The sequence below is a fragment of the Rissa tridactyla genome, unplaced genomic scaffold (genome assembly GCF_028500815.1).
Source record: "Rissa tridactyla isolate bRisTri1 unplaced genomic scaffold, bRisTri1.patW.cur.20221130 scaffold_47, whole genome shotgun sequence".
NCBI classification, from domain to species: domain Eukaryota; kingdom Metazoa; phylum Chordata; class Aves; order Charadriiformes; family Laridae; genus Rissa; species Rissa tridactyla.
The window spans coordinates 593,069-609,312 of record NW_026529679.1 but is presented as its reverse complement, the minus strand read 5'-3'; the positions used below and the strand labels follow the sequence as shown (position 1 = coordinate 609,312).

The 16,244-nt window shown below is 52.9% G+C and overlaps 1 protein-coding gene across 1 annotated transcript; it reads left to right on the top strand.

Moving 5' to 3' along the window:
- The first annotated feature begins 9,228 nt into the window (after positions 1–9,228).
- Positions 9,229–10,146, top strand: LOC128903564 (olfactory receptor 49-like). The gene has a single exon (XM_054187580.1). The coding sequence runs from the start codon at positions 9,286–9,288 to the stop codon at positions 10,144–10,146; it is 861 nt and encodes a 286-aa protein (XP_054043555.1). The 5' UTR covers positions 9,229–9,285.
- The last annotated feature ends 6,098 nt before the right edge of the window (positions 10,147–16,244 follow it).

Sequence of the window (16,244 nt, the reverse complement as noted above, 5' to 3'; positions counted from 1 at the left end):
TAAGGAGCCCGGTTACGCCCCCTGTCTTTTCCAAGTCAAGTGCCAGCATGCCGCTTTCAGGCTTTTTGTAGCAAGCTTGGATCTATCCCCATCCCCCTTCGAATCTAGTTTATAGCTCTGTCAATGAGCCCCGCCAACTCCGGCCCTAAAACCCTTTTCCCCCTCTGAGACAGGCTTTTGCCGTCTCTTGCCAGCAGGCCCGGTGTCCTGAAAAGCAGCCCCTGACCAAAGAACCCAAAGTCCTGCCGATGACACCAGTCTCTGAGCCAGGCATTGATCAGCTGGCATGTCCTGTTAATCTTCTCATCCATCCTCGCACCTGCTGGCATAGAAGCAAACACTACTTGTGCTCCTGATCCCCTCACCAGCCGTCCCAGGGCCCTCAAGTCTTTCTTCATTGCCCTCAGGCTTCTTCCTGAAATTTCATCATTGCCTACCTGAAAAATCCATAAAGGGTAGTAGTCAGTAGGCCTAACTAGGGTAGGGAGTTTCCTCTGGACATCCTTAACTTTGGCCTCAGGGAGACAGCTGACTTCCCTACAGACTGGGTCTGGTTGACATATGGGACCTTCCGCTCCCTTCAGAATCGAGTCCCCTACTACAAGGGCCCGTCTTTCTTTCCTAGCTGAGGATGTTGTTATACGAGGTGTAATCCGTCTTGGCCTCGGTGACAGCTCCAAGTTCAGCAAGCTGTTGTCCTTGTCATCCTCCAGTTCCCTTTGCAGAACATCGTATCTGTTCTGCAAGGGCACCTGGGATGGTGTGGGGGTTACCTGGGAGGCACGCCTGCCACCCCGGGCGGGGACTCGTTGCCACCGACACCAGCAGGGAGGCGGCACAGCTGGGCAAAGAGGAGACGGGGTTCCCCTCTTGTCCTGGGAATTCTCCCCAGGGCCTTTCCAAAAAGCCCCTCTGCCCCCTGCACCACCATGTCTCTGCGACTGGGAGCCCCCCCGGGCAGGTGCCTTTTGGGCTTCGGCTGCGGTCGGGCACTTCCAAGAGATGGGATCCAAGGCCTGGGGGAGGCAACAAGGCCGGGGGGGTTGTTCCCAGGGCTGGGTGGGGACCAGTTTGGGGGCCGGGGGGTGTTCTTTGGCACCCAGCTGGCGACCCCCTCCCAATCTATAGGGCACCCCCTCCACTCTATGGGGCCCTCCACATTTGCCCTCCACCCCACATTTCGGCACCCACAAATTTGTCCCTCACCACCCCCAACAGCAACCCCCAAATCTATGGGAACCCTCCCCCAAATAGGCCCCCGCCCCCCATCTGGGCCCCCCTCCAAATCTGGGGACACCCCCCCCGCCCCTGCTGTGCTCGCTCTGCTGCTCTGCTCCTCTCCAGGGGACCCAGGCGTCCGGGTGCCCCCGCCCCGGCAGCAGGGGGGAAGTGAGGAGGGACGGGGGTGGCCCGGACGCCTGGGGCCCTCCAGGACACCCCCCACCACCCCCCTCAAGGCTCGTGCGTGCCTCAGTCTCCCCGCAGTGCGCGCGGGGCAGCCCCTCCCCGCACCACCGGCCCCCCCCCGGCCCGGCGGGCGCTGTCGCCACGAGGCCGGAAAGCGCAAAGCGGGGGTGGGGCCGCGCGGTGGGGGCGTAGCTCAGCCCGCGCTTAACTGCTGGGGGCGTGGCCACGGCGGGCAGCGCGCGGCGGCGTTTGGGCGGGAGCGGCGGCTCCGCGTCCTCAGGCTGGTGCGTCCCCGGGTCCCCCAGCGTCCCCTCACCCCTCCCACGGGCCCCCCCAAGGTCCCCCTCACACCCCCCGGGTACCCTCAGAGCCCCGAGCACCCCCGGTCCCCCTCAGCGCCCCCGGGTCCCGTCAGCCGCTCCCCCCCGACGTCTGCTCAGCCTCTCCAGCGTCCCCTCAACACCCCCATGTCCCCTTAAACACTCTCTGGGTGCCCTCAGGCCCCCTCGCCCCCGCCAGTGTCACCTCAGCCACCCAGAATGTCCCCTAAACGCCCCCCAATGTGCCCTCAGCCCCGTGTAGTCCCTCACCCATGTCCCCTTAGCTCCCCATGTCCCCTTTAACTCACTCTGGGGCCCCTCAGTCCCCGCAAGGCCCCAAAATGTCTCCTCAGCTCCCCCATGCCCCTTCAGCCCCCGCCACTACCCACAGCACCCCCAGCCCCCTACGAACGCTCATGCAAACCCCCGTGCAAAGTCCCCTTGCGTGACATCTACCTCCACTCCCCCAGCCCCTAAACCCCCCCTCAGCCCCCTCCCCACACCCCAGTCTTCCACCCCCCACAAGCCCTCGTGCCAACGCTCACACACCATCACCCACCCCCTCCCACACCCCCCAAATTCCCCCTCAAATCCCACCCCCAACCCCCCCCAACCCCTATAAGCCCTTGTGCCAGCACTCGTGTGAGCCCCCTCCCCTGCCCCCCAACACCCCCAGCTCCCGGTGAACCCTGGTGCAAGGCCTCGTGCGAATCCTCCTGCAAAACCCCCTCACGAGCCACCGTCCATCCCACTCCCCCCACCCCCACGCCCTAAGTCCCCCCTCAACCCCCTCCCCAGCCCCTACAAACCCCCCATGCGGGGCCAATGCCCAGGATAACCCATAGGAATCAGTCCCAGGGGCATTCCCTGTGCTGGAAGTGCCTCTAGCCGAGGGAAACATTGGCAAATGTTTTGAGGAGGGGAAGAAAACAAATGGAGAACGCGGGCCTGTTCCAAAGCTTTCCCTTTGCCCCTCTCTGAAGTCCTCACTCATCTGCCTTTGGTCTTTCTCCCGGGCAGGGCGTCCTGCTCCCAGGACTCGGGACCTTCGCTATGGTCCAAGGGCGATTCCAGGGTGAACGGCGGTGCAGTCTCCCGGTGCCCAGGTCCTGCTGCAGGCTCCTTTTCAGAGGTGCTGTGGGAAACGGCGCCTCTGTTTGCCCTCTGGTTTGCCGAGAGCGTCTCCTCCTTGGCAGGCCCTCGGCACCCCCCTGGCCCCTACCAACCCTTGTGTGAATCCTGTCCAGGTACGGGCAGCGATTGGCACCGCTGAGAGCAGCAGCCACCCTCCCTGCCGGGGCACCCGGGGTGGCAGGTCTCAGGGGGTGGGAGCAGGACTGAGACCCAGCTGCAGGGCAGGGCTTGTGCGAGCCCCCCTCACGCACCCACCCTGCCCTGCCCATCCCCATCCCCCGCCCCCTTCCAACCCCCCAAACCCTCCCCCACACCATCAATAAAAGCCCTTGAAACCAAAAGTCGTTGAGAGATACTGCTTTATTCGGTGTCGGGGGCTAGGGGGAAGAACCCACAAACCTAGCACCCCTTACCAGGGATATTTATCCATTATTTATACACAAAATATTCTCATTATTCTGCCTACCTAATCCATAACTCCACCCAGGCTTACGTATTCATTAGGATGACCAAATAGTCTTTTTGCACATGCGTATCAAATTTTGCTGCGTCGGCAAAACACTTCTGCGCAAGCCTGAGCGTCTTGGTGGTCGTTTGGGTAAGGAGACCCCTCCTCACGTTATCCTTTTAAGGCACTGAGTCATCTCAGGACAGTCAAAGTTTGCTGTAAGTTTGCCAACTTCTTGAAGATACTAAGGGTGTTGTGTGAAGTAGCCATAACTCTATCCTAATTGGGACAGGCATACGTACTTGACGTATAGAAGAACCTTGAGGTGATTAACTACTCCTTGTGATCCCATCCTTGGTGATGAGCTACTTCTGGCTGTCTCCTCATTATCGCTATCTGTAACACCAGCTCAGTGACGATTTTTTTACACAGTAAGGAGGTCAGGAATTAGCTAGTTTCTCACACAACAAGAAGGTTAGTAAGAAACAATCATTTTAGAAACAAAGCGGAGGCCTGTCTTTGGTAACACCCTCAGCCCCCGACGCACCCTCGTGCAAACCCTTGTGCAAACCTTTGTGCGATACCCACCGTGCATCAACACCCACCCCCCGTGGCCCTGATCCCCCTCCACCCCCCTCCCGCACCCCTCATTTCCCCCCCAGCCCCTGAAGAGCCCTTGCACAAACCCTGGTGTGAGGCCTCGTGTGAATCCTCGTGCACATCTTCATACGAGCCGCCTCGCGTGCCCCCGCCCCCTCCCCCACCTCCCAAATGCCCCCTCAACCCCCCCCATGCCCCTTGCACCCCAGAAACCCTCGTGCAAACCCTCATGCCAGCCCTCGTGCAACCCCCCTCATGCGCCACTATCCAAATAAAATCTCCGGCACTCCACCTGAAATGCTGCAGCTCGTTATGGAGTCCGCCCGCACCAGGACAGTGCTGGGCACGGCTGGCGATGTTCAGAGGCCCCGGTGCCTGCCCCGTGATGTCACAAAGGGGGGCTCTGACTGCCCCGTGATGTCACAAAGGGGGGTGTTCCTCCCTGCTGTACTATAAAAGGGGGCGCGGGTGCCGCGGGAGCCGTCCGCGGGCGCTGGGCACCGGGCACCGCAGTCTGGCGTCAACCGGGCAGACTGCAGCCTCGGCCCCTGCCACCCCAGCAGCGCTGGGGGTCCCGGCACTGGCGACGCAGGAGGTCACTGGGGATCCGCATCGCGGGACTGTGCCGGTGACTGGGAGCGGGTGCCATGGGGCGCTCCAACGTCCCTCCCCGCCTCACCTGGCTCCGCTCCTGATGCTCGTGACGGGGCTCATGCTGCGGACACGGCGGCTCCAGGTAGGTGACTGCTGCACCGCACCACGCCGCACCGCACTAAAGGGACTAACGGTCCCTTCCCAACGGGCGACTCCAATGAGCCCCTTTTATGTGCGCACACACAAATATTTGGATCCAGTAAAGTGTAAGAACATCCACGCTCGTAAGAGCTGATGTGTATACAGAGGTGGATGCACGAGAGGCTCGCCTGTAGTTAAAATTTCCCTGGCCACAGGGAAAAATTTCCCTGGCCCCAGTAGAATCGCTGCTTACAGGGTCTGAGAGAATTGACTTTTGTCAGGTATTTTTCCACTCTGGCCCAACTCGGACACTGGGATATGCTGTTTCCGTTTCAATGTAAAGCCCCGAGCAGCTGAGAAACGTGGCTGTTGGTGCTCCAAGAAACAGAACGGAGCTGGCGGGGTCTCTGCTGTGCTCTGCCAGTCTCGAGCGCTGGCGGCATTGGGTGAATTGTTTTTAGGTGACAGCTCTGAAAGCAACGGTGCAGAATGTTCATGCTTTAGCCAAGTGCCTGTTTGGTTGCAGGGCGAGCTGGTCTGACTTCAGACTCTGATTTATGCAGGGGAGACTTTGCTGTGGTTTGTTTTTCTCCAAAGATCTCTTGGGTTTGTAGCCGAACAGAAGCACAAGCAGCTTCAGCTGGATCAGGAAAGAATGACCCAGGTGACAATGCCCTGATCCCTAAGAGCTCATGGGTGACTGTCAGCAGTATCCCTGCTGGAGGAGTTAACGTTACCAGCAGAACACCTGCGGTGTCAGTATCCACACAGCACTGTAGTCTTTGTGAGGGGTTTCAGTGTGTGAACATTTTGTATGGATGTTCGTTTCCTGAGGCATTCAGATTGTCTCTCTCTTGTTAAAGCTGCTGTTAATTTTTGTTGTCATGGGTTGGATTTTAATGTCTCTCTCCCAAAACAGGCTGACAAAACAGGGATATAGCAGATGTATTTGCAACCCAAATCTGGAGTTTGTTGCTTACTAGCTATAGAGGAAAGACCAAGGGTTGCCAGCTGGCAAACGATGCAAACAAGAAGCTTAATACAGAAGTGATTCCTATTAGTTCCCTAAGCATCATGTCCATTTCAGAGAACAGGAGAACAATATCCTGAAGCGTATTGCCTTTTGTGCGAGTACGGTGAAGGAATAGTTATTCCTTTCCAAAATTGAAACTCAGGAGGCAGTTTAGCACATTACCGAATGCTCCTAGTTATCTTTCTAAGTCTGTTTTCCCCCTGAACTGAGATCTGTGCTCCAGGTTTTAATTCTGTATTCCTCGGATTTACGGAGGACAGAGAATCGGGTGTGTTGATTAAAACCGCAGCTATTCAAATGCACTCCTGACTACGGGACTGTTGCTGTCACTTACGTATTCATACAGTCCAGACCTCTATCAGCTACATTAATGTTGTTTGATTGGTGTCCTGGTTCCGGCGGGGATAGGGTTAATTCTCCCCAGGCCCCAGCAGGGACACAGGTGTCCCATCCCATGGGAGCCATGCCCAGGCTGAGCTGCCAGGGGAGGGAGCAGGAAGTCTCCCCTTGGAGCGGGCGCGGGTCCCGGGTCCGGTGTCGTTTTCCTGTTCCCTCTGCTGTTCTGTTAAACTGCCTTTGTCGCAACCCACGAGTTTTGCCTTTTTTCTTCCCATTCTTCTCCACCTTGGGGAAGCCCGACAGCACGGCACGTGGTTCTTTGTTGCCCTCTGAGGCCAAACCATGACAATTGGTCATGTTTTCCAGCCTTCTTAAAGATACATCTCTCCCACACAACTAGTAGATATTATTAGCTTGTGGGTTTGCATGTCTTTCTAGTGTTGGTTCTCAATAAATAGAGTAGACTGATGAGTTACAGTGTGTCACGCACAAACAACACAACGGCATCCTGGTACCCATGAAGGTAGTTCATAGAATCACAGAATCATAGAATGTGTTGGGTTGGAAGGAACCCTTAAAGGTCATCTAGTCCAACCCCCCTGCAGTGAGCAGGGCCATCTTCAACTAGATCAGGTTGCTCAGAGCCTTATCAAGCCTGGCCTTGGATGTCTCCAGGGATGGGGCCGCCACCCCCTCCCTGGGCAACCTGGGCCAGTGCCTCACCACCTCACTGTAAAGAAGTCGTTGCAGTGCCTCCAGGCACTCCCGAGTAATGCCTAGATGCCACAGTGTTGTGCTTATAAACATGGCCATGCTTTGGGGGTTAATTTAAATATGTCTGCTTTGTGCTGCCTTGTCAATGCGTTCTCTGTTTCTGGTTGGATGACGCCCTTCACGGATATTGTAATGCTGCCGTAAAATGAGAGGGTAGATGTTACGAGCATCAGCGATCAAATAAACACCTGTACCTGGGGATAAGGACAGACGGCACTGCTGTGCTAACGTTGAAATTTAACCGGGCAGGTTGGCTTTCTATTCCTTCAGCCGGAAACATTGCAGAAACAACTGGTAGAGTGGCTAAAGTTTGGGAATGATGAATGTATGCTGTAATGGTGGAGAGGCCTTCAAAATCCGTTCCTCGCCTTGTAGTATGTTCTTCGAGGTAGATGGATGAAGAAACCATTGTGTGGTAATCTAAAGTATTTCCTTTTACTTCCTCATCTTCAGGAGGTGCGTGGCTGTAATTGGGAGCCTGGTGGTGGTCTAGCAGTGGCAAGAAGCAGGAGCCTTTCTGTTTGTCCATCAGTTCCACAGCAGCCTTTGAATTGCCTCTGCTCGTGGGACACTTTGGATGATGTATGAATCGTTTGTAAACTGTGTCTATGGTGGCATGTCTGATTCCTAATGAGTAGCATGCAGATATAGATCAATGAGTATGTGGAGTCTCAGCAAGTTTTCAAACGTACTAAATAATTCCTAAAATATTGTAGCATTTTCAAGGTTATCTTAAAGCAAATTCTGGCAATTAAGATGTTTTTTAGGAGGACCCTGGACTCCTAAATCACACAGAATCTTAGGAATGTTTTCAGGTGACATTACTACTGCTGTTTGGTCAAAATAGCATATGTAACACAATTAGTATTTTGGCACTTTCATAGAATCACAGGGTTGGCAGGGACCTCTGGAGATCATCCAGCCCAACCCCCTGCCAGAGCAGGGTCACCCAGAGCAGGTTGCACAGGAACGCATCCAGGTGGGTTTGGAATGTCTCCAGAGTTGGAGACTCCCCCACCTCTCTGGGCAGCCTGTGCCAGGGCTCTGCCACCCTCAAAGTCAAGAAGTTCCTCCTCATGTTTAGCTGGAACTTCCTATGCTCAAGTTTGTGCCCATTACCTCTTGTCCTGTCCCTGGGCACCACTGAAAAGAGCCTGGCGCCATCCTCCTGACAGCCACCCTTTCAGTATTTATAAGTGTTGATAAGGTCCCCCCTCAGCCGTCTTTTTTCCAGACTGAAGAGACCCAAATCCCTCAGCCTTTCTTCATAAGAGAGGTGTTCGAGTCCCCTCAGCATCTTGGTAGCCCTTTGCTGTCCCCTCTCCAGCAGTTCCCTGTCCCTCTTGAACCGGGGAGCCCAGAACTGGACACAGTACTCCAGGTGTGGCCTCACCAAGGCAGAGTAGAGGGGGAGGATGACCTCCCACCACCTGCTGGCCACACTCTTCTTGATGCAGCCCAGGATGCCATTGGCCTTCTTGGGCACCAGGGCGCATTGCTGGCTCATGGTCATCCTGTTGTCCACCAGGACTCCCACGTCTCTTTCAGCTGAGTTGCTCTCCAGCAGGTCACCCCAACCTGTCCTGGTGCAGGGGGTTATTCCTCCCCAGGTGCAGCACCCTACACTTGCCCTCATTGAATCTCCTAAGGTTCCTCTCTGCCCAACTCTCCAGCCTGTCCAGGTCTCTCTGGATGGTGGCACAGCCTTCCGGTGTGTCAGCCACCCCTCCCAGCTTTGTGTCATCGGCAAACTTGCTGAGGGTGCACTCTATCCCCTCATCCAGGTCATTGATGAATATATTGAAGAGGACTGGAGCCAGTACTGACCCCTGGGGAACACCACTCATCGCTGACCTCCAACTAGACCCTGTGCCCCTAATCATGACCCTCTGAGCTCTGTCTTCCAACCAGTTATCTGTCCACCTTACCGTCCATTTATCAAGCCCACTCTTCCTAAGCTTCCCTATGAGGATGCTGTGGGAGACCGTGTTGAACGCCTTACTCAAGTCAAGGTAGACCACATCTACCACCCTCCCCTCATCTATCCATCCAGTCATGCCATCATAGAAGGCTTTCAGATTAGTCACACATGATTTCCCCTTGGTCAATCCATGTTGAGTACTTCTGATAGCTTTCTTTTCCTCCACATGCCTTGAGATGACGCCCAGAACGAGCTGTTCCATCATCTTTCCAGGGATGGAGGTGAGGCTGACTGGCTTGTAGTTCCCCGGCTCCTCCTTCTTGCCTTTTGTTAAAACTGGAGTGACGTTGGCTTTCCTCCAGTTCTCAGGCACCTCGCCTGTTCTCCAGGACCTTTCAAAGATGATGGAGAGCGGCCCAGCAATGCCTTCCCCCAGCTCCTTCAGCACTCTCGGGTGCATCCCATCGGGGCCCATGGACTTGTGAATATCTAATTGATCTAATTAGATTAGATTGATCAAAGACTACAGCTATTTCTCTCTCTGGTCCTTCTGCTCATATACCTGACGACAGTGATGGGGAACGCAACCATCATTTTCCTTGTGCGCGTGGGTCACCACCTGCAAACCCCCCTGTACTTTCTCATCAGCAATCTGTCCTTCCTGGAAATCTGGTTTACATCCTCCACAAGCACCAAATTGCTTGTGATCCTGGGTTCTGGTAGGAGAACAATCTCACTAAGCAGCTGCTTTGCCCAATCCTGTTTCTGTTTTGCCCTGGGCACTACAGAGTTTGTTCTACTTGTTGTCCTGTCCTTTGACCGCTACGTTGCCATCTGCCAGCGTTTGCGTTATGCTGCAATCATGAAGCCTCAGCTCTGCATCCACCTGGTTGTTGCTGCTTGGGTCATGGGCACCACACTCTTGAGTTACTGCCTGGTCCTCCTCTACAAGCTGACTTTCTGGGGCTCAAACAAGATCCACCATTTGTTTTGCGACAGCTCCCCCTTGTTCAAATTGTCCTGCTCTGACACCAGCCTGCTTGGGAAAATGGACTCTATTTTATTATCATTTGTCATGCTGGGTTCCTTATGTTTAACTCCGGCATTTTACACAGGCATCCTTTTCTGTATTCTACACCTTCCAGGAGCCTCTGGGAGGAAAAAAGCTTTCACTACATGTTCTTCCCATCTCACCACCTTGGCCATTGCCTATGCGCGCTGCATTGCTCTCTATGTGCATCCTTCAGAACACGTTTCCTCACAGGCAAACAGAATGGTAGCTTTGCTAAACACTGTCCTGTACCCATTCTTAAATCCGTTCATTTATAGTCTAAGAAACAAGACCGTGATACTGGCCCGGAATGAAGCCATTGCCCGTGCAACAATAAAGCTTTTTGCCTTATCACGATGCATTTCTGGACAGCAATTCCCATGATCTGCTATCAAATGTTAATGCCCTGCCCCAGCTGCTCCCAGACCCATCACAGGAGAACTGCCTGGAACCCATCTCCAGAAACCAAGAAGAGCACAAAGGCACAGTGGCAGATGGGAACCCAAATTACAGGCTCCTGAGGAATGAACACCTTGTCCCACTTATTATGGGAAGTTTAGGGGAGGACACGACCAGTGCAGTCTGTCCTGTCTCCTCATTAAACTTCTAACTCTTTTCCATGTGAGTGAATCTTCTGTGTGAACGTGTGAGCACGGTGGTGTGAGTGCAGCAGCCGGAGCAGGACCAGGAGGTCAGACAGCCCGTATGCCAATAGTGCCAGAACCGGAGAGACTGGAGTGACTGGACTTAAGAGTTCATGTGCGTGTGTGTGCGTGTGACTGGGGTGGTCTGTACCAGCATCTGGAATGGAGCTGTGGCTGCAACTGGGTAGGCTGGTATCCAGGGGCTGAGTTTCCAAGCAGAGCTTCTGGAGGGATCCACCCTCTACAGGTGTATATATAGAATAGAATAGAATAGAATAGAATAGAATAGAATAGAATAGAATAGAATAGAATAGAATAGAATAGAATCGTTCGGTTGGAAGGGACCTACAATGATCATCTAGTCCAAATACCTGAGCACTTCAGGGCTGACCAAAAGAAAAATCATGTTATTTAGGGCATTGTCCAAACACCTCTTAAACACCGATGGGCCTCTTAAACACTTAAACACAAGGCGTCGACCGCCTCTCTAGGAAGCCTGTTCCAGTGTTTGACCACCCTTTTGGGAAAGAATTGCTGCCTTCTGTCCAGTCTAAACCTCTCCTGACAAAGCATCCCGTGCGTCCTATCACTGGGTATGAGGAAGAAGAGCTCAGCACCTCCCTCTCTACTTCCCCTCCTCAGGACCCTGTAGAGAGCAATGAGGTCGCCCCTCAGCCTTCTTTTCTCTAAACTGAACAAAGCCAGAGTCCTCAGCCGCTCCTCACAGGACATGCCTTCCAGCCCTTTCCCCAGCTTTGTTGCCCTCCTCTGGACACATTTGGGTACCTTCACAGCCTTCTTACATTGTGGGGCCCAGAACTGCACACAGTGCTCAAGGTTGAGGTCGCATCAGCGCTGAATACAGTGGGATAACCACCAGCTGCTTATGCTGTGTGTGACACACCCCAGGATGCAGTTTGCCCTCGTGGCTGCCAGGGCACACTGCTGACTCCCATCGAGCCTGCTGTCGACCAGCGCCCCCAGATCCCTCTCTGCAGGGCTGCTTTCTAGCCACTCCTCTGCCAGTCTGTATTGTGTCCAGCATTATTTCATCCCAGGTGCAGAATGCAGCCTTTGTTCTTGTTTAACATGGTGGGAGTTACCTCCTTTGGGTCATGGATACAGGTGCTAAACTGAACAGGGCCCAGGAGAGCTTCCTGTGCTGCCCCACAGTGCCCCAGTATGTCCCAGTGGCCTCCAGGTAGGGTATGAGCCCTTCACCATTGCTCTCCCAGCCTCATCATCCAACTGGTGTTTTACCATCCGTTTGTCTGCCCTTCCAGACTGTACTGTCCTAACTTGAGTACAAGAGAGATCGTGTCAAAAATCTTGCTGAAGTTGAAGTGAACGACATCCACTCTTCTCCCCTCCTGCATAAAGGATGTTACTCGCTCCTTGAAAGTCCAGGCTTGCTGCTTTTGGACATGGTCTTCTCTCTTAGGTGCCCAGAAATATCACCCAAGAGATATCGATGGTTTACTCCTCACCAAACTGAGCTGGTACAGCCTGTAGTTCCCGGGGTTGCCCTTTTGGTTTCTTTCAGAGTTGGGTGCAACATTGGCTTGTCGTCTCTCACGAGAGACCTCTACCAAGCCCATGACATGTCAAAAAGGATATTCCACAGAAATCTCAATCTTCCCCTGTAACTTCATGATCACTATTCTGCCTGTTATACGGTGTACTTAATTTCTCTATTCTTTCATATGTTTTCACCTGTCCTGATACAATGACCATTTCTAAAGTCATCTTTTCTGTTGCAGACTCTCTAGACAAAGGCCTTTTCAGTTACACTCCCGTTTTCTCCTTCTCTTACTCTTTGTTCATTCAGGTCCCTGTCAGTCATCCAGCTGCTGCTTCGAGCTTCATGTAGGTAAAAGTTTCCCTGTCGTTCAGTCTAATTAGCTCCTGTGGCCAACTCTTTATACCTATCTGTTTGTACCTGTTTCTCATAAGATTATCCCTCGTAGAAAAGCAACCTCATTAGAGGCAGCTTGTACTTGGCATATGGCTGCAGAGGGTGTTTTGGTGTTTATCAAACATGATTATTCTTTATTTTTCTTTGCTTGCAAAGAGGAAAAATCCTTCTGTGCCTGGGTGCAGCCGGGTCTCTAGGGAGATCGGGTGGGAGCTGGTGCAATGGAGCTGTAACATCCAGCTGCAGAGATCAGTGGAGAAGTCTGGTGGAAGGAAAAGTGATGTAAATCCCAGCTGGCCAATGAGAGAGATGGTGGGGTTGTGGGGGTGAGGAGCAAGGATGTCCATACAGTGTCACCTCAAGGGACTGCTTTTCCTAGCCATCCAGACCTCCTGAGGAGACCCTCTGGATCAATATCAATTGCAGAAGACTTCCATCATCCCTTCTCTAAACTGAAAAATAAATTTAAAATAGTAATAGTAATAAAAAAATTATTAGGTTCTCTTTGAAATCTTCCTTCTTAACTACACTATGAAAAAAACCCCAATTAGCTGTAGAAGTATTGAAGACTTGAAGGAAATTGAAGGAAGAGAGATAGCTCGTTAGGGCTTTCTGTACTTTAATGAGCCCCGTGGTGGATTTAGCTCTGAGGCCATGAACCTCAGATACTGAGAGAAGATTGAAAAAACTGCTCAAGATTCAGAAGCAAAACTCAAAGTACCTGGAAGCATTAATGGACCCCACTGAGGGCCACTGCTGACAAAGTCTCCCCATGGACTCATTAGAGGAGATAGCTGGAGGCTGTGATTGCAGGAAGGCAAAGGCACAGTGCAGGTGGCTGCAATGAAGAGAAAACTGTTCCTTTGTTTGATGAAGCAGCAAGGCCAAACCTGACCCTCAGGCCCTGGGAAGGCAGATCCTGCCCCTCAGGTGTGGCTCAGGGCTCTTCCTGGGGGCAGTGGGGTGTGAGGGTGAGCAAGGCCAAGTGTAGGGAAACTGTGCAACACCTAAAGGCTCCCCCATGTGATGGTGAAGAAGAAACCAAGTCCAGAGCCTCAAAATAAAGTTTCTTCTGTTGTGCCTCGGTGGCAGAGCCAACTGCCATAGCCAAGGGGAGAAAGACCTTGGTGCTGTTGGGCTTTTTAGCCTTGCCAGAGCCCTGGGCCATCTCTGCTGCAGGCTGACCATCACTGTCCCATGCCTGCACCTCTTTCCTTGCAGGCTGCAGACACCCATGATGCTTTCCCACATCGCTCTCACCCCGGCATTTCCATATCTGTACTGATGTCTCTCCACTCTCACCGGATGTTCCTTGAAACACAAAGCCATGGGCTGATCCAGACTCTCTCTGGGTGACCTCTTGCACCACAGTGCAACCACTTGAGTGAGATTTCTTTTTCCTCACATGCAGTCCGAACATTCCAAGCTGCACTTTGTTGAGGTTTCCTTCTCTTCCCCCTACCAGGAAAAGCTCCACCACCTCTGAAGCCACCCTTCAAGCAGGTGCAGGCTACTGCTAGAGAGCCCTGGGCCTCCACTTCAAAAGGTACAGAAGCCCAGCTCCATCAGCTTCTCCACACAGGCCCCAAACTCCAATGTCCTTTGGAGCTTCTCCAGTTCCTCCTCCTTCCTTCAGAACAGAGAGTCCCACACACAGACACACGAGTCCAGCTGTGGCCACACCAGTGCTGGGTCAAGGGGGCTGATAAATGCCTTGTCTGGGTGGCCGTGTGCCCCCTAATGCAACCCTGTGTGCAGCTAGTCCAGTTGACGGTCCGCATGTACCACTGGCTAAAGTTGCATCCCTCGTAATGCCCAGGCCCTTCTCCTCGGGGTCAGTCCTCGCCCAGTCAGGTCACAGCATGCCCTCATCTGTGGGGTAATCCTGCCCCCAGGAAAGGCCTGGCCACTTCTCCTTGTAAAACTATGTGAGCTTTCTATTTGCTGAATCCCAGAGTTTTCCAGGGTCCCCCAGGAATGAAGCTCCATTGGGCCAGTCGTTCATGTGTGCGTGCAGATGGCTCTCCCTGACATGTGGTGCCTCTGACAAGATAGCAGCATGAGGAATCGCAGGACACTACTGTGTCCTGTGATATAAAAGGTAGGCACTTGATCAATGGCATTGTTCACCAAGGTACACATTCCCATGGTGAAAAGCTCAGAAACACCAAATGGAAGTACAAAGGAAGCCAAACTAGGACCATGGAGGAAAGGGTAAATAGAGGTGGGCTATTTGCATGGGAGGGTACAAGGATGGTCAAGGGTAGAGCTTGTGAGTGGGAAAAGAGGGAAAAAGAAATGGTGAAGCAATGTAAAAGATCAGGGCTGTTTGCAGCCCCGCACCTGAGTAACTATGCCTGGAGTGGGACAAGAAAGTCCCAGATCATCTGATGGGATTTTCTGGTTGACTTCTGAGGTCACCAGGAACCTGACTGATTTCCCTCCCCTCATGTAGGAAAGATGGTGGACTGAAACACAGAATCGTTCATGCCGGAAGGAAGGTGAGGAGATCTCTAGACCACCCTCCTGCTCACAGCAGGACCAGCTGTCGGGTCAGACCAGGTTGCTCAGGGCTTCCTTCATTTTGGGCTTGAAAAGCTCCAAAGGCGGAGATGACACAAGCTCTCTGGGAAATCTTCTCCAATGATTGCCTGTCTTGACAGAGAGAAAGGTTTGCCCATTTGTTTCAGCTGATGCCATTGGCCCTCATCCTCCCATCACCCACAATAGTGAAGAGCCTGCATTCTTTTTCATGGTGACAGCCAAGAAGATGTGGGAAGGCTGATATTAGGTCTCCCAAAAGCCTTCTCTTCTCCAGGCTTTGTACCTTTGCAGCAAAGGTGGCCAAAGGCTTTCTGGGCTGCGCTAGGAAGAGCACTGCCAGCAGGTCGGTGGAGGTGATCCTTCCTCTCTGCTCAGCCCTGCTACAATTTGTCTTGCTCATTTCCCTCGGTGTTTTCTACCCAACTACCTTCACTTAGAGGTAGCCGTAGGGCTTCAGGTTACTCATTCTAAATAGGGTAAAGGCCTCTCATGAATGTTTTCACAGTCAGTGTCACAGAAGTCTAAACATCATCTGAACAGGTCTTACCTCTTCAAACCTTCCAACCCCTACTGTTCTGTGATGCTGTGATTCTTTGATTCCACTGTCATTGCCCAGAGGGGCTACCACAGATGTAGACTGCTCCAGTGCAGGTATTTATATTTAGGCAGATCAATGATGTTGTTGCATTCATGTTTTTTTGTTGTTGTATATGCTGCTGCTGTTAGTGAAATCACACAAACACTTGAAGGACAATGGCAGGGTTACCACCTTGGTGGCCCTCCAGTGAGCTGGTTCCTGTTTGCCCTTGTCTCACTGTCACTGGGCAGGGTGTGGTGTAAAAGGTGCTGAGCAGAGCAGGATAATCACTTCTCCTGGCTGTGCTCCTGCTCATACGGCCTCAGATGCTGTTGGCCGCCTTTGCTGCTGGCTCTTGTTTAGCCTGATAAAACTCAAGGAGCCCCAGAGCCATTTCCACAGAGCTGCTGCCCAGCCACGCAAAATGATCCAAAATGGATCAGAGCAGCCCTGCTCTGACATCAGCCTGGTCTCTCAACATCCTTGGATTCATCCCATCTGGTCCAATGGACGACCAAAGGTTGACCTTACCTATGTAGCCCCTGACTTGATCTGCAGCCACTTCTGGATTTTGCGTGTGGGGTTCTGCCTCTTAGGCACATGGAACTGGGAGACCTTGCTGGTGAAGATGCAGGGCAAGAGTACCTCGTACCCATCTACACCTACTCTTTGCAAATTCAGCCATGACCACAAATTATCTTTCTTTATTGTTTCACTGTTCCTGAAGGAATAGGAACTTGAGGCCCTTCAAGTCCCTCGCAAGTGTCAACTCTACGGGAGTTCTGGCTTTTCTAAAACCAAC